Here is a 25,856-nt window from a genome sequence, read left to right on the forward strand (position 1 = left end):
GCTCATTGAGGGAAGTTGAGCAGTTCAGCAGAATGTTCCTCTGTGTAGCTGTTCAAGAACCTCCTTGGAGTTGATTGCAGCTTGCTTTTTTCAACACTTCAAAGCATTTTACAAACTTAACTATATCAATTTGGCTGCACAAGAGGAAAAGAAGACTGGACTCAACATTAATTTTATTCTGGAAGATTTAACTAATATTGTGTCAGTTACTGCCTACAAAGTTGGTTTGGATCTAGCATATCTCAGAGAAGGACCAGAGTTTAAAACAGGGTGATGTATAGTGAAATGGTACATTATGTACTGGGACCAGTGTTTTCCATTTGGATGTTCTGTTTTTAGAAAATTTAGTAGTCTGGAAAAGCTAAATCACAGGATAATAATAAAAAAAGGTCTGGAACTTGAAGCTAAAGTAAAAGAAACTGCTCTCAAGACATGGTTGTTTTAGTATTAGAAAACTATATGCTTTTTGTCATTACCCTCCCATAGAGTATTCTTTCTTTATGGGATCGATGCAGTTATTGTGAACTCTGCCGCCTGTCTGTGGGAGTGCAGTTAAAGTAAAAACAAGTTGAATGGTGTCCTATTTAAGTAAAGAGCACTGCTGTACAAGAAATGAAAAGTGAAGGTAGCACTTGCCATATATTTCCCACTCCAAAATGGCTAAAAATTAGTAATCGGGCTTTTTTTGGCCAGTGAAATTTTTTGCAATTTCATTTCATTGATATGGGGCAATGTAGGAGTATGATTAATTAAAAATGGCAGGTATAACATAGATACTCAAGATTAAAGTAAGTCCTTCAATATTGCAAGTGGCTAGGACATACTTTTACTTTTCAGCACCTTCAACTGTGTGTGGTGCTGGAACATTTGCAGGTTGTTCTGCACTGGTACCAGTAACAGACATGAATGAGTAATAGTTTTAGTAGCTTGACAAGTATTCGTCATCTTGAATGAGGAACTCTTGTTTATTGCTAAAGGAAAGAAAGTGAAGAGTCCTTTTTCCACAGATATTTTCCAATATTTAGGATATAAATTTTAGCTTTTTCTGCTTTATTTTTGTTGTTTAGATTACTTGAAATACTGTTTTAATTTTTTTTCCTGTTTGAAAATGTAAAAAAATTTCCTGCTTCTCATAGATACACAGGAAATGAGGCTTGTGTAACTTAACATCTTCAAATTCTTCAATATATACTGTATAGATTTTAAGTAGAATGTATGCATTTAATGTGCAGTTTTCATGGTGTAATAGTGAAGGACTAGTGAAATGAAAATTCCTTTAGCTCTGTTTGGGAGGACGTGATATATTGCTTAAGATATATGTGCGTGTTTTACTTTTTATCATGTAGGCTTCACAGCAGCTATTTTTTGCTCCTTAAGCAGCTACTCCTGTGCAACAAACTCTGGTTGAAATACTACAGTCTTATTTAATTAAATGGTCTCTGTTTTACTGAAGATGTGTGTTTCACCTGGTGTTCTGCCTCTTAAAGTGATTGTAGGAGAAGGAAGACTTAAGGGATGATCCAGTGGTTTAAACAAAGATTGGGTGTTGGGGAAAAATATGTTCTGTTCCCAGCTCTGTTGCATGCTTGCCAAAATGACTTGGCCGAGTCACAAATCTGTTTAATCTGTCTTTAAAAATGGGGATAATACTTCATGGGCGGGGGCAGGGGGAATGATGAAATTTCAGTGCTATTTTCTAGCACTTTTTATCAAGAGCTATGCCTTGCCTTTTAGAATTGAATCCTTGGGTTTTGAAGTGGCTTATTTTGTCTGCAGTGCAAACACCCTGGTTCTCTCCCTTTCCAACTTGCCTCTCCTCTCCCTGTTTTTTAGGGCTGTTGGTTCTGTTGTGTCTGTGCTCCAGGCTTTCTTACATGCACTGTTCCTGTGTGAATGCTACTATCCCTAAACTTTGGTGCTATGAGGAGCGCAAAGAGCACTAGATCTGATGTGTTATGCTGATGTCTGTTCAATGTTTCAGTGTTTTCTAATGGAAGATGTTACAGAAATGCAGAGCAGTATGTTTATTCAATTATAGTTGAGACTTTGAAAGTAGTATATATGGGAACATACAACTGCCATAGTTATTTACTAATATATGATACATAGTTGCCTTCACTCCCACAAGTTTTATTCCTAGTGTGGTTTCTAGTACATGTACTTCTTCAGAGTGTTAGAAATTTTGTGAGGAACGCTTTGTTCCTTTATCGGTACAGTGGCAATGGTTAACATATTCTGATGAAGACTTTAGTTAGTGTATTTTTTCATTCCTGGACAGATTTCCACTTGTGTGGCTATCTGACTTATTCAATCATGTCTGTTATTTTTATTTGTTTTTATCATTCTGCACTTTCCTGCTGCCCCTTGCAACAGCCCACGATTTGAGAACTTGGCATGATCTTAGAAGAATAGCTCAGGAGGAGTGCTTCTTGAGGAATATTTTCCAATAGCGACTTGTTTGTTGTAGATGAAATAGTTTCTTTACTTTGCGGCCTTTCAGACTCTTTGGAGTCTTGATTGGTTCTTGAGTGCCCACACAAGTGATTAAGGAAAGTAAGTTTGTGTACGCTGTGGATCAGTCCATGCATATAAATTTTCTAGAGGGTCTGCACATTCACTAGAATAGTTTTAGGAATTTGCAAATAGAAGAAAATTTGAAAACTAGTTTGAACAAACATTCTGCAGGGTACAGTTGGTTAAAAAAACCCGATCTCAGAATATAATACAAAATCTTGATTTCCATTGAGATACCCAGCCCAGCAGTATCACCGAAGTGAAGCAAGTGTGGAATTGCCCTTGAACATCAAACTTCTTTAGGTAGGTAATTGTGAAATGTAATTACTGTCCATAGCTTTTTGAGAGGAGTCTGAAAAAAGTTTGTTCTTTTACCAAACGGGCAGATTTAAGGGGGAAATTAAACACTGCTGTCTATTGAAAATTAGAGTTGGTAGGAAGCAGTTTTTGTCACTCTTCAGTGGCCTGAGTTAGTCATAGATTTCTGTGTGAAAAAAAGGACTGTTCTGCTCTTGGAAGCAAAGTTCTGTCTTGAAAAGCCCATCTAAAATAAATGTTGCTTCCTTGATTCAGGAATAATCTTTTTTTTTTTTCTTTTTTTTTCTTCTATGCAGCCTGTCTTCTGTGGGTAGCTGTTCTTTTGGTAGTGATTATGGAGATTTGGCATAATTTTGCAATAGAATGCAGGTCTCTGATGAGGTAATAAATGAAGTCTTCTGTTAGTAAAGTAATGTGTGAGTCATAAGTGCTTTTTGATGATTATGCTTGCGTCAAAACACATCATGACAGCACTTGTTCACTGTACTTCCCCCTACTGTTTTAATTGTAAGGAACAGTAAAATGCCAAGTGCTGTATGTTTGGCTCTAAGCAGTTTTGTGTGGTTTGCTGATAGCTTTTTATTTAGCACTGAATAATATTATTATAACTTCAGTGTTTCCATATGAACTTTTGCATCCCCACGAATACCCTACAACTGCGGGCGAAATGCCAGGCACCTCTCCAACTAGCTAACTTGGTAATAAAGGATAGTGGTTTTGGTTTGTCTACTTCAGCTCAGCTATGGTTGTAAATTCTATGCTTTATGAAAAGTTTTTGAATGGTATTTACTGTCATGGTAAAAGTTTGAGCTTGCATATTTGATAATAGGAAACCATTGTTGAATGCAGTTATCTGGAAGGAAGAAGAAATGATGATTGATTTTTACGTTCCTGTTGCAAGTTTTTTGTTTCTGTTTTTTAAACAGGAAACTATTGTATTATAGAGGTACGTATGCTCTGTTGGGACTCGAAATAGCTATTTGAAATTTGGCAAAGGTAGAGGCTCACAATCTTTTGGATAAATTTTAATTTGTTTTTATACTTTAGAATGAAATTTAGGCATAGAGACCACACAACCTGACACTGCATACAGCTTTTGTGTACAGAGATGCTAAATACCCGAAAATGCAGTGTTTCCATAGGCGGAGTTTCTTTTGTATTCACAGGCTGGGGAGCCTCAAATTCCAGAGGCATTACATGAGCAGTTTTAATGAATTAGTGTCTGGTTTTCCTGCAGCAGATGTGACAAGCAGCTTTATAAGCTGCTTCCCATCGATCGCTGTTTTCCAGCTCTTTTGTGTCTTTCTTTTGCTTAGAGAAAAGCAACGAAGAGCTTGGTTTCTACAGTAACTGCTGCCTACATTCTTGCCTGCAGGCCAATTTCTTTCTCAGTTCCTGCAGCCTGTGCAGGGCTACTGTATTGAATTTCTTTAGATATTTTTTTTTTTCTTCTTGCTGGTTTAAATATTTTACCCTGTAAGAAAAGAGGAGAATGTAGTGGGAATTTGTGATTTTTGAGATACATATTTTTGATTAACCATAGTACATTTCTGTGACTGTAGGATAACCTAAATGTTTTTGCTGCTGATCAATACCAGTGTTTGTGTGGTTGGTATATAAAGAAAATGAAATCTCTGACTACAAGAACCTTTGAAAATTTGTAATAGCACTTTTGTTGATGCTTGTTTCTGTAGCATAATAATGCAGGTGAGGGGTGAGATCAGCTTTAAGTTTCTTAATAGAATCATTTACATTTGCAGCAAAATTTGCTGTAGCTGAACAACTTCAGGACACGTCTTTTTCAGTCTTGACTTTTAAATGTCCTTAGAGAAATTGTTGCGAACATAGGGTTAAAAATGCATTGTTTCTTATGAAGTTAGCTTTCTAAGTGGGACAGAAGAATTGAACACCATTTCAAACAAGAGCGTGTTTATTATTTGGTTTGTATTTGCTGGTAGTGGTTCAGGAATGTTCCTGTTGCCGTCATTGATACTCTGTTGTCATAGGATCATTTTTTGACGCAGACAGGCTTGTTCCAGATCCTTCTGAAAGTGGGTTAGCACCATTCCTGTAATGAATACCAACAGCTTTACATACTTCTTAGGCACTTGCTAAAACATGAGTGGGGAAGTATGTAACCTAGGTTTCCTATGGTGAAGCAATTAATTTAGAACTAGATCGTATTGTGCTTAGAATTTGGTAGAAATGTTTTGTTGGCCAACTTGAATTAACATTAGACTACAGCAATATTTCATCGCTTCTGAGGATGCGTAGGTCTTTGCTTTTGCATCTTAAGACAACTGAGTGTATAGATAGATGAGTGATCTTTTTCTTTAGAGTGTTTTTTCATACTGCTTTATGTCACTGTGTAGACAGTGATGGCACACCTGAAAAAAACCACACAAATACTTGTGAAAAGCATGCCCAGTGCTCAGAATAAAAAGTCTAATTGCTGGTTTAAAAACTGAGGGTGTTTTGTCCCTTATGTTATTGAGGTCAAGCTTGCTATAGAGCCCTCGCATTTGCTGTTTGTGGAGGACATGCTTTGCAACTATTGATCTTTGGTCAACAGGAATCAATTGCAAAGGATACAGAAAATTAAGGGAAACATACATGAGATCATGATTCGCTCCCCCGGGGAAAAAGCTGCCACTTTTAAAGGAGAGTTGCTTTTTGGGGTAACCTCTAGAAGTGTCCTGACTAGTAATGGCCAAACATTAATTGAATGTAAATTTATGGTAAAATAGCCAAATCAAGACTTAGTTTAAAACCGTGGGGGCAGGGAGGAGGAGGAATCCATCCTAACGCAACGTGTATGTGTACATGTACTTGTAGGAAGTGATGCCGTGTTCCTGCTGGGGTAGTTTCTCACATTGCTGCACAGGGTGTGGCCAACTGCAAGCAGAAGAGCATTAAAAACTTTTTTTAAAAAGCTAGTAGAGGAGTTGGGCTTTAAAACACAAATTTTAGAAGTAATTTTTTTAACTTTTTTTTTTCTTCCCTAGAAGCTGACAGAGAAAAATGGATACTCCTTTGATCTATTACCAACAATGTAGAAAGTTTTACAAATGTAATGTTAAAGCTAATATTTCTGATAGGAGCACAAGGTTATACCTCGTACAGGTAAACAGGCAGCTATATAAAAAAAATGCCCGTTGATAAACTTCTCTCTGTTTTGGACAATAAGAATATAATTGTAATCTGATTAGTATTAGGATGTACTGGATCACCCTTTTTCAGTGTATCCATGATAAAATTTCTGATACTTCTAAGTGTTTTTCTTGTTATGAGTAAGTTTTACAGCAGCACTTTTCTATGTAACCCTAGAAAAGACTTTGTAAAACAAATCTCTGAACACTTGTATGCATTTAAAGAGTCGAGGAGATGCTTACTACAAAAAATTGTGTATTTTTTTTTTCTAATAACCTGTACTTTATTAGTAATCATTTAGTGCTGGGAGTTTTCAGTTGACTGTTTATATTGTGACTATTTGGATGGACTTACATATCTACCTTCATTAGTTTGGAAGCCCAGATTTTTAACTGTTGGGTACTTTAAGATTATCTTAAAATTTTGATTCTGCTTTGAAGTAGCTGAGTTCAGTTTGTCTTTTTAATGAGTTTTGGTTTTGTTGATTCCGCTTAGTTCTAAAAATGATCATTCTGTTCTGGAAATTGACTGCAGTCTTGACTTCCATTTCAATTAAACACAGCCCAAAGACTTAAAAATAAATTCAGGATGTGAATAATTTAGTATGCCTGCTCTTGGTGTTGAACAATCAGAAACCTTTTGGTATAAAATTCAGAAGATGAGGAAGTTAGAAAATGTAATTTTGTTTCTTTTGGAAAAGGGTACGCTGAGTGAAGCAGCCTCTTCCTGCTTGGTATGGAAATTGTTGCTTTTCTCCAAGTTAACAGAAGTTACGTCTTTCAGTTATCTCCAAAGCATGGAGTTGCATCTCTTCTTACAGGTTCCCTAGTGTTTTGTGTGTGTCAGTTTGATCTGCGAGAGGAACCAAGCTCAGCTCTTTCTTTAGAGATGCACCTTTTTCTCAGGACATGAAGGCACAATGCACAGAGTTCACAAAGGCTACAATTATATGTAGTTGTACTTCAACTTTTTGCACTTTTTTTATCTCCATGGTATTTCTAGTTGGTTTTGTAAAGACTTGTCTTTTAAGCCTTACTTACTAAAAATTAGTTAAACAACAATAACTAGATCTTGTTTTAATTTATATTTCCTAATGTCCATTGTGATGAAATCAGTAATAAATCGAGCAACAAATAGAGAAAAGGTGAAATTTTTGTGGTACTCGTTCTTTTATACTGAAATTTGCTAATTAGCAGGAAGTAATACAAATTGTAATTTCCAAGTGCTCTGTTCCTACGGATGCTTGAATGCCACCCATGCTGGTCTTAGATTTCATTTACAGATGTTACGTAAAACGGCGCAGGGGAAGGGATACCCTTGTGTGCCTTTCTGACCTTGTAGAATTGGGGTCAGTGCTGTTCGTCAGTGACTTGGGGTGCGGGACAGAGAGTACCCGGAGCGGCTCGCAGGTGATCCCGAATTGGGGGTGGGGAATGGTTAATGTGCTGGAGAGCAGGGCTGTCATCGAGAGGGACACTGATGAGCTGGAGGAACGGATGGACAGGAACATTGTGAAGTTCAGCAAAGAGAAACGTGAAATCCTGCGTCTGGGGTGGGTAAAGGCTGGGCATGACTGTCTGAGGAGCTGCTTCCTAGAGGACTGGGGTGTCCTGGGGGAGAGGAGGTTGTACGTGTTTCAGCAGTGCACCCTTATAATGATGGTCTCGTACTGGGAGGTAACGGTGTCTGGTTTTGGGCCCCCCATACAAACAAAACCGGTGACAAACTGTGAGGTGAGGGGAGGGCTGCTGAGATGCTGTTGTGGTTTGGGCCAGGCTGGCATGTACGGCATATGAGGAGAGGCTAAAAGACCTCATTTTTCTTGTTTGTTTGTTTTTGTTGCCTGGAGAAGCCCAACGGTGGATCTAATTTGCAGTCTTCCCCTGCCTAAAGGGTGGTTATAGAAAAGATGAAGCCAGGCTGTGCTGAGAGGCTCGCAGTTTGAGGACAAGCAGCTGTAGCAAGTTGCAACTGAGGAATGTGCACTGTAGTATCTTACTGGTGACTTAAGCTTCCAAGCCTGCATGTCTTCTACCAGAGGTATAAATAAATTAATTGGCTGTGAGGATCCTTTTTACTGAAGTGATGGGGAAAGACCAGTTGCGAGGTGAGTCATAAGTAGGTAGGTAAGAGGAATTAGAAAAGGGATTAGTTTCAAATCTCCCTTCTGTGGAAGGGAAGCCATATTTAGAAGTGTGGTGATTTCCGTGTTTTTTTGTTGCTTCAGTGATCAAAATAGGGGAGGAGAAGGAAGTAAGAATAGCATCATCTTAGCCTGCTGTACTGGCAGAGAAAACCTGAGTTGAAAAAGGTCTGTTTAGTGGTCCAGGTGTTGTTAATTACCTCAGTTTCTCTTTGAGGTGAGTTACACTGTTGCCCATGCTTGTGTTTAAAGTATTTGAAGTCAGAAGTCAATGAAAGCAATCCCCGGATGCTGACTGGGCCCTTTTTTGTGAGTCTCACCTTTTTAATGTTTCAAGTTGAAACTGTCTTTGGCTCTCAGTAAATGAACAAGAGTTTGAAAACTCTCACCTTGTTATTCTTTTAGATCTGTTTAAAATATAGGATCCTTAAGTTAACTGGTGTTCAGTGTTGTAGTCAATGTGAAAGAATTGAACTATACAGTTGTAACTACCATGACTTAGGGGTTTGTTAGTGCCAAACCCCTATAGTCTATTTGAATGTAAAATCTGGATGTACTGATAAAATAACAGTAGGATGGTACCTTCTGTCCAATTTCTGTTCCGGTTCATAAAAGACAATTAAAATGGAATAATTCAAAGGATACTGAGGCACTGAGCATCGTAGCATTAGGTACAGGGAGGAAATTGAATTCCTATTTCTATGTTTTGGCTCCCCAGATGGAGACAGGACAGAATTCCTCATTTTCAATCAGATGGTATTTTCTTATAGGCAGAATTACAAGTATATGATTAGCCTTTCCCTGCAGTACAGACAGAACTGCTGAGGGGAAGTGAGAAAATATTAGAAATACAGATGTGACAAAACTAGACTGCACATTTTCCCTCAAGACACTTATCTGGCACCCTTCAAAGTTGCTAAACTCTTTAGAGTTGTGCTGAGATCAGCATGTCTCCATTTTGCTGTGAGCTGTAGAAATAGTAAGAGTTTTCTAGGGAATAGTTTGAAATGATCTGATGCTTCTTGTCTGTTTTCCAGTAGTCAACCCAGAATGAACTTTTTAAAAAAGAATAATCGGGATGATGAGTTGGATTTTAGTTATGACACCTCTGCTGCAGTTTCCTAGATTGCACGCTGTCCTCCTTTGTAACGCTCTGTAGAAGACACAATGCAAATACTGGTTGTAATCAATAAACGTACGAAATTTATTTAACTGTGGATACTGTGAATAGTTGTTTGAAATAGGTAAAATACAATGCCGGTGCATCAGCTAAATAGCGCTATTTGTTTTCATCACCTAGGTACCTGATAGACTTTTCATCATACAACTATTTAAACACGGATGTTTTGTAAACGTTTGTTTTTAGGAATCTGTTGGCTCAGTCTTGGTGGCTCTAATTGATTTCCCACTCTGAATGGCATCACCCTAAAAAGGGAGAATAGCAGTTATTTGAGTAGATGAGGTATGGAGTGGCAGCTTGCAAAAGTACTCTTTTTTCTTTCCTTTTTTTTTTTTTTCCAAGTGGGTTGTATAGATGAGTTTCTTCTGTAGTAACCATCCTGTGGTAGCACATCACAAAACTATAGTAAACACTTTAAACAGTGAGTAAAATCAAATTCAGCTTGCTGTAGACTAAATGTTTGATCAGGTCACTCCCTCTGGGTGTGCTGTGGTTTTTGTTTAGTTCATTGTATAACTAAAGAATATGCCAAAAACAACTTGATTCTGATCAAATTAGAACATATTTCTTACTTTGATTTTTGGAAGTAAATGTAGTACGTTTTCATTAATGCAATTTATTTGAAAATCTGTTGGTTAATATATACTCTTTATTCTGCTTTTTGGCTGAATTCCAGCTATAACGAATAGGCTTCTATTACAAAAAACTGTTTACAAATATGAATCAATTGACAGATGTGGTATTTTGATAATATTCAGGTGTTTGCATGTTCTAACTAGATAGCGACTTGTAAGTATATTGTCTGTTCCTTAACAATGCCATCCTTTCAAGCTCAGCACAGGAAATATTGTAAACTATAACAGTAACACCTTTAGGTTTTAATATAGTTCCTGACTGTAAGTTCCAAGTTTGTTTGGCACATTTATAACCTATACAGTACCCTTGATTAGTCAAAGCTCCTGGTTATGGGGCTGTTTTGGGGTGGTTTTTTTTTCTAAACTTGATCATTTGAGAGCACCATGTCTTTGATATACTTTGAAATCTGTGCTTTAGTCTTATCTGAGTAAGCTGCCCTTACCTTTTTTGCAAAAGATGTCCACTGGGGATATAATGCATGAAGGCAGTGTAGTAGTGTAAGAAGGGAGATGTTTTAATATGCATATTTACATGGAATATTGGAGGAATTGTTGAGTATACATTTCATGCGTTGCTGTATTTTTGGTACTTGTGTCCAAGTTGTGAAGATCTACCTCCTCCCCATCCTTACCCTACCCCAGCATTGTAGGACTCTAGTTGCTCATTATTACTGGATTTTTTTACTAGGCAATAAGAAATCTAACCAGTGAATGAGCATCTAAAGCTATGTTGGGTTGTTCCCGCATTTTCCTTATGTTGAAATAAATTTGGTCTGAAAAGCATTAAGCTAAATTTGCAGGTATGGAATAGCCTCATAAAATATGTAGAACAGGTGACTAAATTTTAATCCTGTCTCTATGTCAAACAGATAGTGTTCTTCACTTTCTCACAGGGATTTTTATTTAATCTTTAGCAAAAAGAATGCCTTTGGCTACCCTCTTTGCATACACTAGAGGAGTAGTATTGTCATTATTGCTGATTAAATGAAATGTTTAGGAAACATTTTTATTAGCAAATCAGCTCAGACCTCTTTCAACTGTCACTAAAACAATGTAAGCAAAAAATACTTTCTACTTGGAAAAGCAAATAAATGAGTTGTTACTGAAGATACTAAAACCAAAACCAAAACAAAAAAAACCACCAATACCCAGAAATTGGTCCATTTAACTTTCTTGCTGAAATGCATGTGCAGTTTTTTGGCATAGATTCTGTTCCTAATTTAGTACATTGAGCATGTTTCAAAAATAGGTCGTCTGTTAAATTCGGACACGGTCCATACTGAGAAGTAAGACTGAGAGAAAAGGAAGGTCATTGACAATGCTTTCTCTTTTTCCTGATTCTTGGGTGTGTATTGTAGGAAAAAAGAATCGCTGCGGTGCATGTGGCAAGAAACGTACTGAAAATCAAATGCTGCCATTGTTCTATAAACATCCTTAGATTAATTTTAAGAAATAAAAACCAAAACATGTGAGAATTAGTGTTTTTAAGGCTGTGTGTTCTTTCCAATTCTTACATCATTTTTATGTTTAATATATTTTTCCAGAGAAATGATCACTTTTGTTTACCACCTGTTTCTTGCATTCATAGCTATGTTTCTTAGGCCTGTTCCAGCATGCTGTTGTTTCCTTTCTTTATAAAACTAGATATGCCTAGAATCACTTAACCCCCCCAACATTTTCTAAGGTTTGTGTCTGGGTATTGTCTTGTTGGAAAGTCCTTTTCATCATGTGGAAGAGGTGTGTAAATACAAGTGTGGGTTTAGTGCTGAGTGTAGTCTATAATAGCTTAAGGAAGAGGAGATAGTAAAGTTATTTGAACTGTATTTTTATAGATGCTTTTGTTGAGAGAAAATTAAGTTTCTTGTTTGCCAATCTGTTTATTTACTGAGAAGTTATACATAGCCTGTTCTGTTTAATGGGGTTAACTTCTAAATGCTGTATACAGAGATGTAGAAAGGAAAATACTCAAAGGTGCATTCATTATATTTTATTTTCCAAATTTTTAAACAATTGCACATTGTTAATTTATCATTAGTCTTTAAATTTGGGCATGCAATCTTTGGTAATATACAAAAATGGGCAGTTTATTGAAATTGGCTGTTAAATTCAGCTCTGAAAGAAAATATTTGAATGTAGTACTACAACAGCAATATACTCTGTAAATTTTGAGAATTAGGATTGATACATGTTTAATTTAGTAAGTATTTTAAGAGAAAAGAAAACAAATCTTTCAGTTAGACCAGTCTATGAAACTGGGCAGACCTCAAATTGGCCAACATTTATGCCCCTGATTAATTTTGATATCATGGACCTACTTGTTCATTTGCCAAAACTGTTTTTTGGCATCATAGAATAGTAGCCTTTTGCTTCAATATAGTACTTCTTTTAGGGATAGCTTGCAAGATCAGGATGAACCTCAAGAAATTTAGAGACAACACATAAACCGCCCTTGTTACAAAGAATTGCATTTGCTTATATTTCTTTCCAAATTTTACAATTGCTTACTTGAGGATCTTTTTGTGGTCACATTGATCTTTCTGTATAATTTGTAAAATAAATGTGGTTACAGGTAATTGCATAAGATACCATAACTTTTTGTTTTAAAATAAGTGATACGTGCAAGTTATGCAGAAAGTCTTACATTCTGTAAACAGATGGCTTATATATTTGTTTTTTGCTTTTCAGCTGTACTTTCAGGTTTCCCAGCACAAACATCAAGATAACATTCACAGCTCTGTCCAATGAAAAAAGAGAAAAACAGGAGGCCCCGGAGTCCCCAGTGAAGCCTGTGCAACCCCAGATCTCTCCCTTAACAATAAACATTCCAGACAACATGGCTCACCTGATCAGCCCTCTCCCTAGTCCCACAGGAACTATCAGGTATTTAAACCTTGCAGATTGGATATAGGGCAATACATGGTTACAGACTTGAGACAACTTTCTAATTAATTTTAAGTATTTTGCTTTTGTGGTAAAAGTTTAGTTGAAGCTCAACATAACCTGCCTTGGAGAAAACCACTGTTCTGCTAACTTAATACGATAGTTGCATGAACAGCCTTTCACATTCAAATTTGATATGTTAAATGTGTAACAGGTTTGCTCAGGAGCCTGGCATTCTTAGAATAGCCAAGGAGCCTACCTTTTTCTTGCATTCCAGATGACTTAGAGTGCTTTTTACTCTTGCATGCAACACTTTAAATGAAATAAGTCTAAATTTTACCATTTGTAAACATTCTGGTAGTCGCTGTCCCCCTGAAGTTTATCGTCAGAAAGAATGATTTTTAGGTACCATTAGCATGGAAAATAGACTGATCTCTTACTCCAGAAGATTTATTATTGTTTAGTCATAGCTGTAGGTAAACAGGTGTTCCACTTAAAAAAAAGTGTAAGATGCAGTGTAAGATGATGAATTTATGGTAGGGAAGTCTTCTGCAGGGGAGGTTAATCTGTGTTGTTTACTTGCTGTGCTGCTTAATTTGGTAACTGTAGCCATTGTCTGACCTGTTATTTGGGACCAAACTCAGTTAAACGTAAGTGAGCTGTCCTCACAAACTGGTAAAATCAGTTTAGATACAATTTTTAAAATTCATAGAAAGTTCAGGAGCAAAAATTTAATTTAAAGGCACTGAAAGTTGTGTTTCAAAGCCACATACATGCTTTTGAAAGTTCCCCCCACCCCCCATCCCGTATCTTCAATTGAGTGAAGGACTGTTAATCCTTGATTTTTAAAAATGTAGATCTTGTTAATGAAATTTGAATGTAAGGATAATTGACTTCTTTCATGCTTGCAAAGATCTTGATCTCAATATTGTAGTGTTTAATGAGGTCTATATAAATGGTGGAAGCTGAGAGAAAAGAGATCTAGACTTGACTGTATAACAGGTTTGCTTTCTTATTAAAATTCAGGGAAAACATATCTTGCCTAAGAAAAGACAGAGCAGCTCATAAATATTTCAGATAATATCACATATATCACTACAGTCTTTGCCTCACTATGAATTTTGTAATTCTCTTCAGGGCTTTCATGCACCTGTTGAATATAGTTTATTACAAAAAAAAAAAAAAATGACAGTTTTGAGTCTATTTTGAGAGCAAAGCTTGACAGTTTCTCTTCAAATCAGGCTGTTTTGTAGAAGACTTGTAAACTTGCTTTGATTATACCATATGTGTCGCTTTGTCAATATATGCTAAAGTGAGCACAGTAGAGGGATGTTGTCAGTTGATATGTGAAAACATAGAACAGCAATGACCTATATTTAAAAAAATAAATTAGTTACACGTTTTGGCTCTAATCAAGGATTCTTCCATACAACACTAAAAATCCGGTCTCCCTTGTGTAGTGTGTCACTAGTAGCAAATTGTTGGCGGATTTTTCGTGATGTGAAACTTGAAGAATATATTTTTATATATATTGCTCAACGTACAGTGCCTGCTTTGTTTCTGTACATAAAAAGGGGGGTAGCAGAAAACTTGAGAGGCCAGGCAGACGAAAAAAGCTTGGCAGATGTAAATTTGCTAAAGCTTTATTATATAAATCTAAATAACATTCTCTAGCTTTATTTGGTGTTTGATGTTTTGAACCATAGGTTCAAGTTAAGTTAAAGATTGTCTTTGGAGATAAGGCTGTTTCTGGGGGCATAGCAGGCTTTGTCATTCTAATTTTTAGTTAACTTTTTTGGTATTTCTGAGGACTGTGTTGAAATCAGTTACAATATGAATTGCTGTGAAGTACATGTCCTTTTAGAGAACTACCAAAATTTTTTGGGGGGAGAAGTGGACAGACTGACTGTCTCTTTCCTGTTGGCTAAATGGAAACTGTAGAAGAAGACCAGCTTTGTGCAGCTGGGGTTCCCATGGACTGTGCAAGGCAGAGGGACAACCGTTTGAAAGATGTTACAGTGGAGTTAGATACAATTTTATCTTTGTTTTTCTGTGATGGATAGCAAAATGTGAGGTATCAAGAGCCCCTTCTTTCATTTGTTTGGCACTGTCTTTTGCTTTGTAATAGTGTATCTGCTCTGTTGGCATAATACTGTGTTAAATTGGATGAGCCAGTGTTTGAGCCATCCCATTTATGGATGTTTATGATTTTTATAAATATATATGTGTGTGTATGTATGTCCACATACCTGTAAACACTTAAAATAATGTTTGTTTAGATCTAAATGAGAATCAAACTTCTCTTTCCTCACTGTTTGCTGTATTTTCTCAAATGTGCAAAAATACCGCACAGGAGAGATGATCTTTTTTGAGCAGACTGAATACAAGCATATGGCAGAAATTTCATGCAAGATGTGTTTCTTGTTTCAAATGAGTGTCTTAAAATTTGTGATTGCTTATTTAGTTAAAGTGGACTTTTCTGTTGGCAAGTCTTACACAAATACAATACATCCTAATAAATCAGTTAATCCTTTTTCCTTTGAGGAGGAAAGCTTGAGCTTCATTTGACAGGTTTCTTCCTGCAGTGATTTTAATTCCCATGGATGAGTTAAAGGCTTGGAAGAGGGGGCTTATAATGGAAATACTGCCAGACCCTTAACGGTAGTCTAGAAGCTCTGGTAGTCGGCTTTTCTGCAATAAGAGCTTTTTGATTAGACATAATGTGGTGATATACTGTATAACAAAATAGTAGGATCTTCTTTTTATGCTCTACAGTGCTGCAAATTCCTGCCCATCTAGCCCCCGTGGTGCAGGCTCTTCAGGGTACAAAATGAGTCGTGTAATACCATCTGACCTACATTTAATGGCTGACAATTCACAGTCAGAAAATGACAAGGAAGCATCGGGTGGAGATAGCCCAAAGGTAAACATTGTTTGAAATCAATCCCATAAATTACATCTTAAGTATATGTAAGACTCCTGAAATTTTGTTTGCTAAAGTATATGCACTAAGTAATAATTTAACATTACAGACTTTTAATACAATTTGTAGGATTTTGTGACTAGATGTGAGATTTATTTACCTCTCTTCCCTTTGGAGGAGGGTCTGTATGTATTTTCAGTTATGTATCTGTTTATAGGCTATTGAAAATCCTTTACTGTTGTGTGTTTCTCCCAATTTTAAATGTTATCTTAAAATCTGCTAATTGGAAGAGCAAAATTATCTTAGTTTCTTTTCTGCCTCAAGATTTTGGTCGTCAAAAAGTGACTTAAGTTAATTGTTTTGTAACTTTTAATTTAGAAGGTGTGTGTATATCTTTAAAGTTTAATGATGCAGACTTTTTTTTTCTTGTACAGGACGACTCTAAGCCACCTTACTCCTATGCACAGTTAATAGTACAAGCAATTACAATGGCACCTGATAAGCAGCTTACACTAAATGGAATTTATACGCACATAACTAAAAATTATCCATACTACAGGACAGCAGACAAGGGCTGGCAGGTAAATTTGACTTCTGGAATGTTTTTTTTTCAGTTGTGAGTAATGCTGGCAGCTATAAATGGTCATAAGAAGACAATTTGGGAGCCTAACAGCCCTTCGTAAATAGAATGTGTCAAATGTGTGTTGTCTTTTTCCTGATTGGAAGTTCTCCAGCAAGTGGGAAATTTACATTATTAGGTATTTGAAACACTGCTTTATTCATGGAATGACGTTCTCTAAACCTCTAGGAGCGACATGGACTTCTGGGGAAGGAAAGTACAGCTGGCATTGTGGATTTAAATATATGTATGCTATCTAGGAATGTAGTTGGGTTCTGTAACTTATAATTGTGTAAACATCCGTAGTGTTATCTTGAGATAAAATTAAGATATTAAATATTACTAGTTCAGTTTTATTTGAAAACGGTGATCTTGACCATGCAATATAGTGAAGGAACATGTGTGTGTTGTCTGTCATTATCTTGCACTATTATCTGCCCTTTTTTATTTGTGCAACATAGTCTACTTGTGAATTTAATTGCTTTTGTACTGAGTTAGACCAAACCTTTCCATTCTGTAGAATTAATTTTTGCTTTCTTTTCATTTTTAAAGAGACCAACCCTCGGTATTTGCCAGGATGACTAACTGAGTATGAATCAGTCTGGCATAGTCTTTCCAGATACGCATAAAAGTTCAGTGCCTTTGCTGCTGTTTTTAGCTTCAGCAAAGGACAGAAGAGCACAATTAGCAGGACCGGCCAGTTTGCCCATATAACATTCAGACTGCACTGTCGATCATGGAGTATCAGTTTCACTGTGTTGCTGCTCAGTACAGTCATGATCTGCAACAGAGGCATGCTCTGAAGTTATTTTCAGGGAAGTAAAATTTGGAGAGACTGGAGGAGGGGAAAAGCAAGGAAATGTTAATACTTGTACTTGCTGTACAAGCAGAAAACTAAAGAATACCTGCCTTCTCAGTAGACGAATAGATTTTTAAATATTAATCACATTTGTCATAGGGCCTATATGAAAGTCGAGTCACTGTTAGAGGAATTCCAAGGTTAGTGGGGAATGTAACTGTTCCTAGCTTTTTGCTGATGGTTTGGCCAGTAAAGGACTTGGCTCTTGCTGTGGCTAGGAAGTCTCTTAAGAATTTTGTTTCCGTTTCACACACAAGCAATGCAGAATCCTGGCTGCAGTCATACTAACAAATCTATTTTAGCAACAGGATTCTGTTTATAAAATGTTGGTGTGCTTTTTGCTTCCTATTCTGAAATACCTTGAATATCTCCTTGTATAGTGCTTCTTTACATAAGCATCATGGAACCAAACATCCACATACATTGTAATGCATGGTTAAAGAATGCTGCCTTAGAACAATGTGTGTCTTTACATGTATCATACTTCACAAAATCAAGGCGATAGACGCGGCAGACATAAATGTTCTGGAATAATTAATTAACACCTATTCATAAAAACGATTGGAAAAGCTGAAAATTAGATGCTGTTCAGTCATTAGCCATATAGAGTGCTGCTCTGACACTAACGGGTGTACCTCATGTATGAATAGCTGTGCTAGCTTTTGTCCATCGGGTGTTAGATTACAGTTAGGGTGACTTATATAATAGATCTTTTAAATAATATTTGAGGCTATATAGGTGCATATTGTTCAAAACATAGAGTACACACGTGTATAGTATCTAAATCCTATACCTTAATAAGTAGTATTGAGGTATTTATATCCTTTATTATATAAAGGTCTCACTTTGGTCAGGAGTTGAAGTCTCCTCTTCATTAACTTATTTTAGCAGGTACTTTTGGATTTACTATTTTATTCTAGCATATGGAGAAATAAATACAATTTATAAACATGTTCTTGGTATCTTTCTAGTTCTGTTTCAATTTTTGGCAGGCAAAACCATTTCTGGTTTCATCAGTTTGCATTTAAGAAACCATACATGGTTATCATTGCTTTAAGTTTTCCAAAGTTGCCATCGAGGTCATGAACTCGGACATTTGAGCAGGATTTGCATTTGATTTTGCAAATTTTGAAGAGCTTTTGTTAATGTAAATCTTTTTCTCCCCCCCCTCCCCGTTCCCCCACTAATATTTCAGTATGTATGTTTATCTTTATTTTCTTCTTGTTCAGTGACAATATTTAGAGAGATTTTGGTTTTATATCTCTTCGGTGGGGAAAAAAAAAAAAGATGATGCTTGCAAAGCCAAGCATAGATACAGCCACTTCAGGGTGTTAGCAGTACTCTGCATCTCTCTGATTGACGAGTTGTGTGTGTTACAGCAAAGTGAGGATAAAATAATGTGCAAACTAGAGTGCAGTAATGAAGATCTTGCTGAAGAGCTGTTTTAGGGACCTGCTGCCATTTGTTGTTTTTCTAGACACACTAAACCCTTGGCTCCTTTGATGAGACAGACTGGGCTGTGGGTGAACTCCCAACAATCTAGCTGCATTTGGAACTTGTGTAATTTAACCTGTTCTTTCTGTATTGTGGAACAGTAACAGTATTATCATATAAGATCAGAATCGGTATATGCTGTATTTTACTGGCCCTCCTAGAATGAACCGACATTTGCTTTGACACCTGGGGAAGGGTGATATACAAAGACTGATAATTTTTCATTTTTTTTTTTAACGCTGCATTATGCGCACATATTTGTAGTGTTCTAACAGTTTGTTGCAATCACCGTGTTTGTCATGAGAGAATTAAATGGGATTCCTGTCATTGCCACAGTAGTATACTGGTTTTTTTAATTGTTGGGAAAGATTTGAAAAATGCGAGAGTCCTTTCAGGTTTATGGCACTGCCTTTGTAGTGCTCTGAGTTCTGTTGAATTAAGGAATTAAAGAGCTGAACCCTGAGTCTCCTATAGTACGAACTGCTGCAGTAGGCCACATTCTGACTTAGAAAAGTTATATGAATTCTACATATTTTTTTATGTTCCATAGAATTCAATACGTCACAATCTCTCTCTGAATCGTTATTTCATCAAAGTACCACGTTCCCAGGAAGAACCAGGCAAAGGCTCATTCTGGAGGATAGACCCTGCCTCTGAAAGCAAATTAATAGAGCAGGCTTTTAGGAAAAGGCGGCCTAGGGGAGTACCTTGCTTTAGAACCCCTCTGGGACCACTCTCTTCTAGGTAAGGAAAAACAGATGAACAAAAAGACTATGGCTGTTGTTTAATCTTCAGGCTGATACAGACTTGATAGTTTTGGATACAGTCACAAGTTTAGTAATTTAATTTCATCCAGACTCAGTATTTGAATTCTGTATGATTTACTAGGAGGCTGCCCCATACACTAGGCTTGTTTTTATTGCTTGTTTTTAGTGTTAAAGAACTGACTCAGTTTGTATAATTCAGATTGTTAATATAAGCAAGCCTTTCTGTACCTTTGGATTTTTTTTACAGAATTATAAGGTTAATTTCTAACTGCCATCTACTGCATTTTAAAACTGCTTGCAAAGAAAATTATCAGATACTGGCTACCATTTTATTGAACTTAGAGATGACAATTATGTATTTAGTTTGATAATACTCAAGCAGAATTCATAATGGGGAAATACGTGGGTATAAATTATTCCCTCTGTAAAGTTACGGCCTTTCTGCTGGTGCAGATCTTCTATTACTTGCCCTGTAGACTGAGATTGGCTCATTGTTCTTCTCCACCAGAAGAAATGGTCATGTTTCACAGCCTGTTTAGAGAGTCTCCCTAAGAAGGCATCCAGCCACTACTTCTCCATTAATTATACCTGAAACTTGCTTTTAAATTTTGTCCCTGTTTAACAGAAGCTTTATAAAGATCATCAACTGCTTTGGGTTGTAACTGCACTTGCCAGAAGGCAAAGGTGCCCTCCTGTGGGCAGTGTGTGTTAATGGTCTCTTTAGAGGAAGGTCACTGTCTTTCACAGTTCAGAAGTTAAACCACATCAGCTGCTGCTTTCATTTTTAAATACAGAAGTGCCCCAGCTTCTCCTAATCACTCTGGAGTGTTGTCTGCGCACTCCAGTGGAGTCCAGACCCCCGAGAGTCTGTCCAGGGAAGGATCTCCAGTCCCAATGGAACCTGAGCCTAGTGCTATCCAGCCAAAACTAGCGGTAATACAAGAAGCGCGATTTGCACAGAGTGCCCCAGGTGAGGAATCCTGAAATAAGCGTTTGGGGGTTGGAGGTGGGAGGGGGCTAATATATAAATGCTACCAAGACTTCACATGTACACCAAAAAAGGGGTAAATAATTAACCTCTTAACATTTAGAGCGAATCTTTGATAACAGGTAAACATGCCAGGGAAATTCTGTTTGCATATGTACAGACTGTTATCTGTGTGCTGTTCCAGCACCCTTGATCACTTTGTTACTAAGCAGAGATTGTGCTTCTGTCCTGTATAGGACTGTATTGTCTTGTAACAGTTGTCACTTGCTTTCAAAACGTGTTCTTTCTGGTTTAGGAAAAAAAACCCCAAAACATAAGGTTACATGGGTTACAGCAATAAGCAAATGTCTTGCACGCATCTGTGGTTGTGTCATCCTTTCAAAGGTGGGCATAAAAAGAATTGAAAGGATAAAGAGAAAAATAATAAATAAGAATTTTCCTCTATATATATATAAAAGAAAGAGCATAAGGCATGATGGGATAAGGATGTATTTGATTACCTTAGCTCATATATTTTTGCCCTCTATTTTCCTGGTGATACTCTGGTGCTGCAGAAGTGCCAGTGACCGTTCTGTGGCGAAGGCAAACACGGTCCTCAGCAGAGGCACCAGGCTTTCCCCAGCCTAGGAACCTGAGAGTTTTGCCAATGCAGATGTGCTCCACACAACACCTGAAGCTCATATATGTTCCTATCTATGGAAAGGAGTTTTAATAAATGAGTATTAAATACAGCTTTGGTAGTATAGCTGCATTTGGGGGAAGGTTTGGGGGGCTTTTGCCCAAGTGGTGTATGGGTCTTATTGAGCGAATGCAGCACTTAGCTTGAATATGTGGCTTGGAGTAGCCATGTGTCATAATCTTCATGGTCCGGTTTTATTTTTTGGATCATTCAGGCACTAGTGAAGGAGGTTGTTAATCCTCTGAGGCTTTAGTGTTAAGTTTAAAAGAATGACTGGATTAAAAGAAATAATCAAAATTGGCAGCCTAATTTTTCTCTCTCTCTTGGTAGGATCACCTCTATCTAGCCAACCAGTTTTAATTACTGTACAACGGCAGCTACCACAAACTATTAAACCCGTCACCTACACTGTTGCAACTCCTGTGACAACATCAACATCCCAGCAGCCTGTAGTTCAGACAGTTCATGTTGTCCACCAGATACCAGCGGTGTCTGTCACAAATGTGACTGGATTAGCACCAGCAAACACTTACACTGTAGCTGGACAGGCAGTAGTCACGCAAGCTGCGATGGTAACCCAGCCCAAGGTAGAACCTCAAGAGAATGGAGACCACAAGGAAGTAAAAGGTGAGCACCTGGAGGGGTTAGTTGTTTTGCTAGCTCTCTTATACAGAAGGATTATTATTTGAAACTTACTTCCAGATGAATGCTTGAAATGTTTGGCTAAAACTGAAGATTTTGCATCGTAATGTCTCAGATACGTTGGAGGTAGTAATAAAACGGTACATGTTTTCACTGAGGGTTAATTGAGTAAGAACAAATGGTTCTTTAACACTTTCTTGTTTTTAACAACATTTTATCTTCTGTTTTTCAGTTAAAGTGGAGCCTATACCTGCTATTAGTCATGCTACAATAGGAGCTGCTAGTCGTATCATTCAGACATCTCAGACCACACCCTTACAGACAGTTACTATAGTGCAACAGGCACCTCTAGGTCAACACCAGCTACCAATAAAAACTGTAACGCAGAACGGAACGCACATAGTACCTATCACCACTGCGATACAAGGACAGGGCAACGCTGGTACGTATTATGTCAAGATGTTCTGTTGCTTTGTACATGTTAAAATCTCAACATGATCTGTGCTGAATTTTTGAATTCTGGTCTCATGTCTTGCATAGTTACACTGAAAACTAAGTTCTACAAAAAATTTAGATTACAGTCCTGTAAGGGATTGTTCCCTTCTTGTGGGTCAGAACCAGTGTTTCTCTTCATTGATGATTTCCTGAACGGCTATTTATTTTTGGTGTGGTTATTATAGAGATGTATTTAGAGGTGACAGCCTGTCCTTTCTCCTCATTAAACCCAGGTTATAAACAAGTTTTAAAAGAAGTTCCTGTAAAACAGTGCCATTAAAATGGTAACTGCTCCCCAGATGATTTGTCAAGAACCAGCCAACAGGAAAACAAGACAGAACGTGCTTGTGGGTTGGCTGTTTGAACTGTTACTCATTTATTCTGTTTTTATTGAGCCTGTACCTGACAAAAAAATTCTGTAAGATTTTGAGATTCTTCTTGTCTGAATACCATCTTTTCTCTCTCAGACTCAGCAGTCTAAGTGGGTAGCAGTACTTTTTCATAATTTTCATATTTTCAGACTTGTTCACAGACTGCTCAGTTTTGGTTTGCTTTGCAGGTACATACAGCTTTTTTTCACAGTCTGAGATGTGATCTGATACTGAAGTAGCTTTTTTGTCATAAAATATATTTATGGGTATAATTTTGGGCTATCTTATACCAATTTATTACCTGCATTTCTGCTCTAAAGTCTTTCTAATGGAGTCAATTACAGCCTTTGTTTCCTTTTTACTCTTCTTCCATCACTGACATTTATAGGTCAGTGTTCTGTCTGCTTTCACTTCATTTCCAACTTAAATGTGATAGGGGTGCGCTTGCAGGGGTGGGAGTTTCCACTCTGAGATTCCTGGGCTTAAATACTTTGAGATGTTCACATTTTGAACAGCAAGTGAGGTGTATTACAGGTCCTGGTCTCTCTGTTACAGTAACTCCTAAACCAGCAAGAAACCAGGTAATTCTCAGGCAAGGCATCTGAAGGGGGAATTCAGCCTACAGAAATGCAGATTTGTTTGTATGTGTCTACAAATATGTCTGCATTCACACACATACATCTACATACGTCTGTGTTCACATGCATGCATCTGCATTTACACATACATTTCTCTGTGTGTTTATCTCTTGTCTTTGAAGAAAGATGATGCGTGCAATCTGAAAGCTAAGAAATCCAGAGCAACTACTGTTCTTCCAACATTTTCTGTTTGTAGTAAGCAGGTGCTTTCTGATCTTACTCTCAGCAAAACACTTTGGCAGTGCTTTTTACTACCTTTCAGTCTAACTGAAAGCTGTGAAGTCCAAAATAAATTAAACTCTCTTACATAATTTTATTCTGCAATAACTAGATAGTCGTTATTTTAACTTTCAGTGTAGATTTCAAACATCATTGTTCTTTTGTGTATTTCATACTTCCACTTACGGGTTGTGGCTTCAGACAGCAAGTCTTTTTCTACTAAACAGAACCCAGAGTGAGTAACGCATAGTCTTCATGCATGTTTGAAGATGAGGTGTAAACTACTTGTTTTTATTTAAGCAACAATAAATTTGCGGTAAGGCATTTTATTCAGAAGTAACCATCTCTATGGCATCTATTCAGAAATTGTACAAAGAATAGCTTTTCTCATAGATGCTGAAGGACTGTTGAGATCCAAGGACAAAATCTTTCACAGTTACCGTGAAGCTTTTTGCATCAGGTGAATATTTTCTGAAGTATTTGTTCTACCAGTAAATACTAAGTACAAAGCAATTTAGTTAGATGCAGAGGTGATATTCCACGTATTCTCTGGGACAGCTTGCTAAGAATGAATACAAGTTTATCAAATAAGAATTCCTCATGGACTTCAGGTTTAAGCTCCACTACCAGAGAATACTGTAGTAATGTCAGCAAAGTCGTGGTGCTGAAGAAAGGGAGCTTGTGTGTGGGGGAAAAAAAAAAACAAAAAACCAAAAAAAAAACAAACCAAACCAAAAAAAAACAAAAAAACCCAAAAAAACCCCAGGTGGTTTGGTAATGTTTAGGTAAGTTTTCACAAAACACAATGAACAAGTAAATACATAATTAGTGTTTTGCATTATTTGCAAAGACGTTTGAATTTGGTTTAATAAAGTCAGGGTTGATACTGAGAAGCACACCGCTAGTAAGTAGAGGGAAGGAACCGTTGGATGTCTGGGAAGGTTTAAAGGAGACTACTTGCCCATTAATGGTGACTTGTACTACCTCTTCCATGGAATGAGAAAGATTAAAATCTTGTATAAGATGTTTGAACTATATCTATTTCTGTTGATCTAATTCAGCTAAGCACTTGAATCTAATCCTATGTGTCATTTCTTAATACTACTGGTTAAAGCACTGCCTTTTCTGTACATTGTGGGTAAATGCCTCATTATTTGTGAGAGAAATTGCTTCTTGAGTCATCTGCATCTCATGGCTGTGTGAATTGCATAGCTTTTCTTAAATAACTTACGGCCACAGATGAATATGACGTGGTGGTGCTCTCCTTCCATGCCAGCTAATGAATTCTGCAGTGATCCATAGACACGGCCAGATCCTACTGAAAGGGGATTTTGAATTTGCTCCCCAGTTCTGTCACAAATTACAATGTAGATTGGCTTTCAGTCATTTAATCCTTCTCTGTCTTCAGCTTCCCATTCACAAAATGGAGGTACTTTGCAATTCTTCCACCTTTGTTCAAATATGTGTGAATGTTGAGTGATTTGGGAAAATGTCCTTCAGGTTTGCACAACAGTTAAACAATTGGGCCTGAATCTCAACTGGGATTGCTCATACCCCACATAGTACCGATAAACCAATTCATCATTTTAATGAAAATGCAAGTTTGCTTTCAGTATTGTCTGTTTTGACAAAACAGAAGTTTTGACAAAACTGAAGTTTTCATTATCTTTTTACAGCTGCTGCAAGTCCTTTGCATATGTTAGCAACCCATGCGTCCGCATCAGCATCTCTTCCAACAAAGCGGCAGAACGGAGACCAGTCAGAACAGCAAGAACTCAAACGTATCAAAACAGAAGATGGAGAAAGCATAGTCATAGCTGTTAACGTGGACACCCCATCTGTGGCAGTGAGTGATAAAGGCAGCCAGAACTAGAAACTTAGGGGAGTTTTCTTTCTTTTTTTTTTTTTTATTAAAAAAATAAACTCCATGGTGCCAAAAGGAGACACTTAAATATAACACCTAAAATGTTGGAACATGTTCTCACGCAGTGGGGAAAGGGGCCCTGTGATCAGACTTCAACTTTCAGCACTGAAAAAAACCCAACACAGGTGGCCTTAAAACTTGGTAATTTAAAGTCAAACTGCAAAACATCTTGTTCCAGAGGCTGTGACCCCCGCTCCTCCCTGCCCCGTACTGAACTGTGTACACTGAGAAATACAGTGTTGGGGAGGGCTGCAGCTTTAAAAAAATCTCTATCAGATTATTTTAAGGACTGAGTATCTCAGTGTAACGGCAGCATGATAAGCGCTTAGTGTGAACTGGTTTCAAACGATTGTATATTCCTTAAAGGGAACAGAGGCAAGGAGCCATTTCCTACATCTTGGCAGCTAGCCTTTCATAA

General features: G+C 37.3%; 1 protein-coding gene across 1 annotated transcript in view; it reads left to right on the forward strand.

The window, feature by feature from the left end:
* Window positions 1-25,420, forward strand: part of FOXK2 (forkhead box K2) — a 66,790-nt gene extending 41,370 nt beyond the window's left edge. The window contains exons 4-11 of the mRNA XM_009888748.1: window positions 12,626-12,820; window positions 15,596-15,743; window positions 16,178-16,324; window positions 19,266-19,459; window positions 20,277-20,452; window positions 21,480-21,776; window positions 22,024-22,233; window positions 25,191-25,420. Coding sequence (XP_009887050.1) covers window positions 12,626-12,820; window positions 15,596-15,743; window positions 16,178-16,324; window positions 19,266-19,459; window positions 20,277-20,452; window positions 21,480-21,776; window positions 22,024-22,233; window positions 25,191-25,387 — 1,564 coding nt within the window. The 3' untranslated portion in view covers window positions 25,388-25,420. The remainder of the gene's footprint in view (window positions 1-12,625; window positions 12,821-15,595; window positions 15,744-16,177; window positions 16,325-19,265; window positions 19,460-20,276; window positions 20,453-21,479; window positions 21,777-22,023; window positions 22,234-25,190) is intronic.
* Window positions 25,421-25,856: the final 436 nt, after the last annotated feature.

Source organism: Charadrius vociferus, unplaced genomic scaffold, assembly GCF_000708025.1.
Source record: "Charadrius vociferus isolate BGI_N301 unplaced genomic scaffold, ASM70802v2 scaffold281, whole genome shotgun sequence".
Lineage (NCBI taxonomy): Eukaryota > Metazoa > Chordata > Aves > Charadriiformes > Charadriidae > Charadrius > Charadrius vociferus.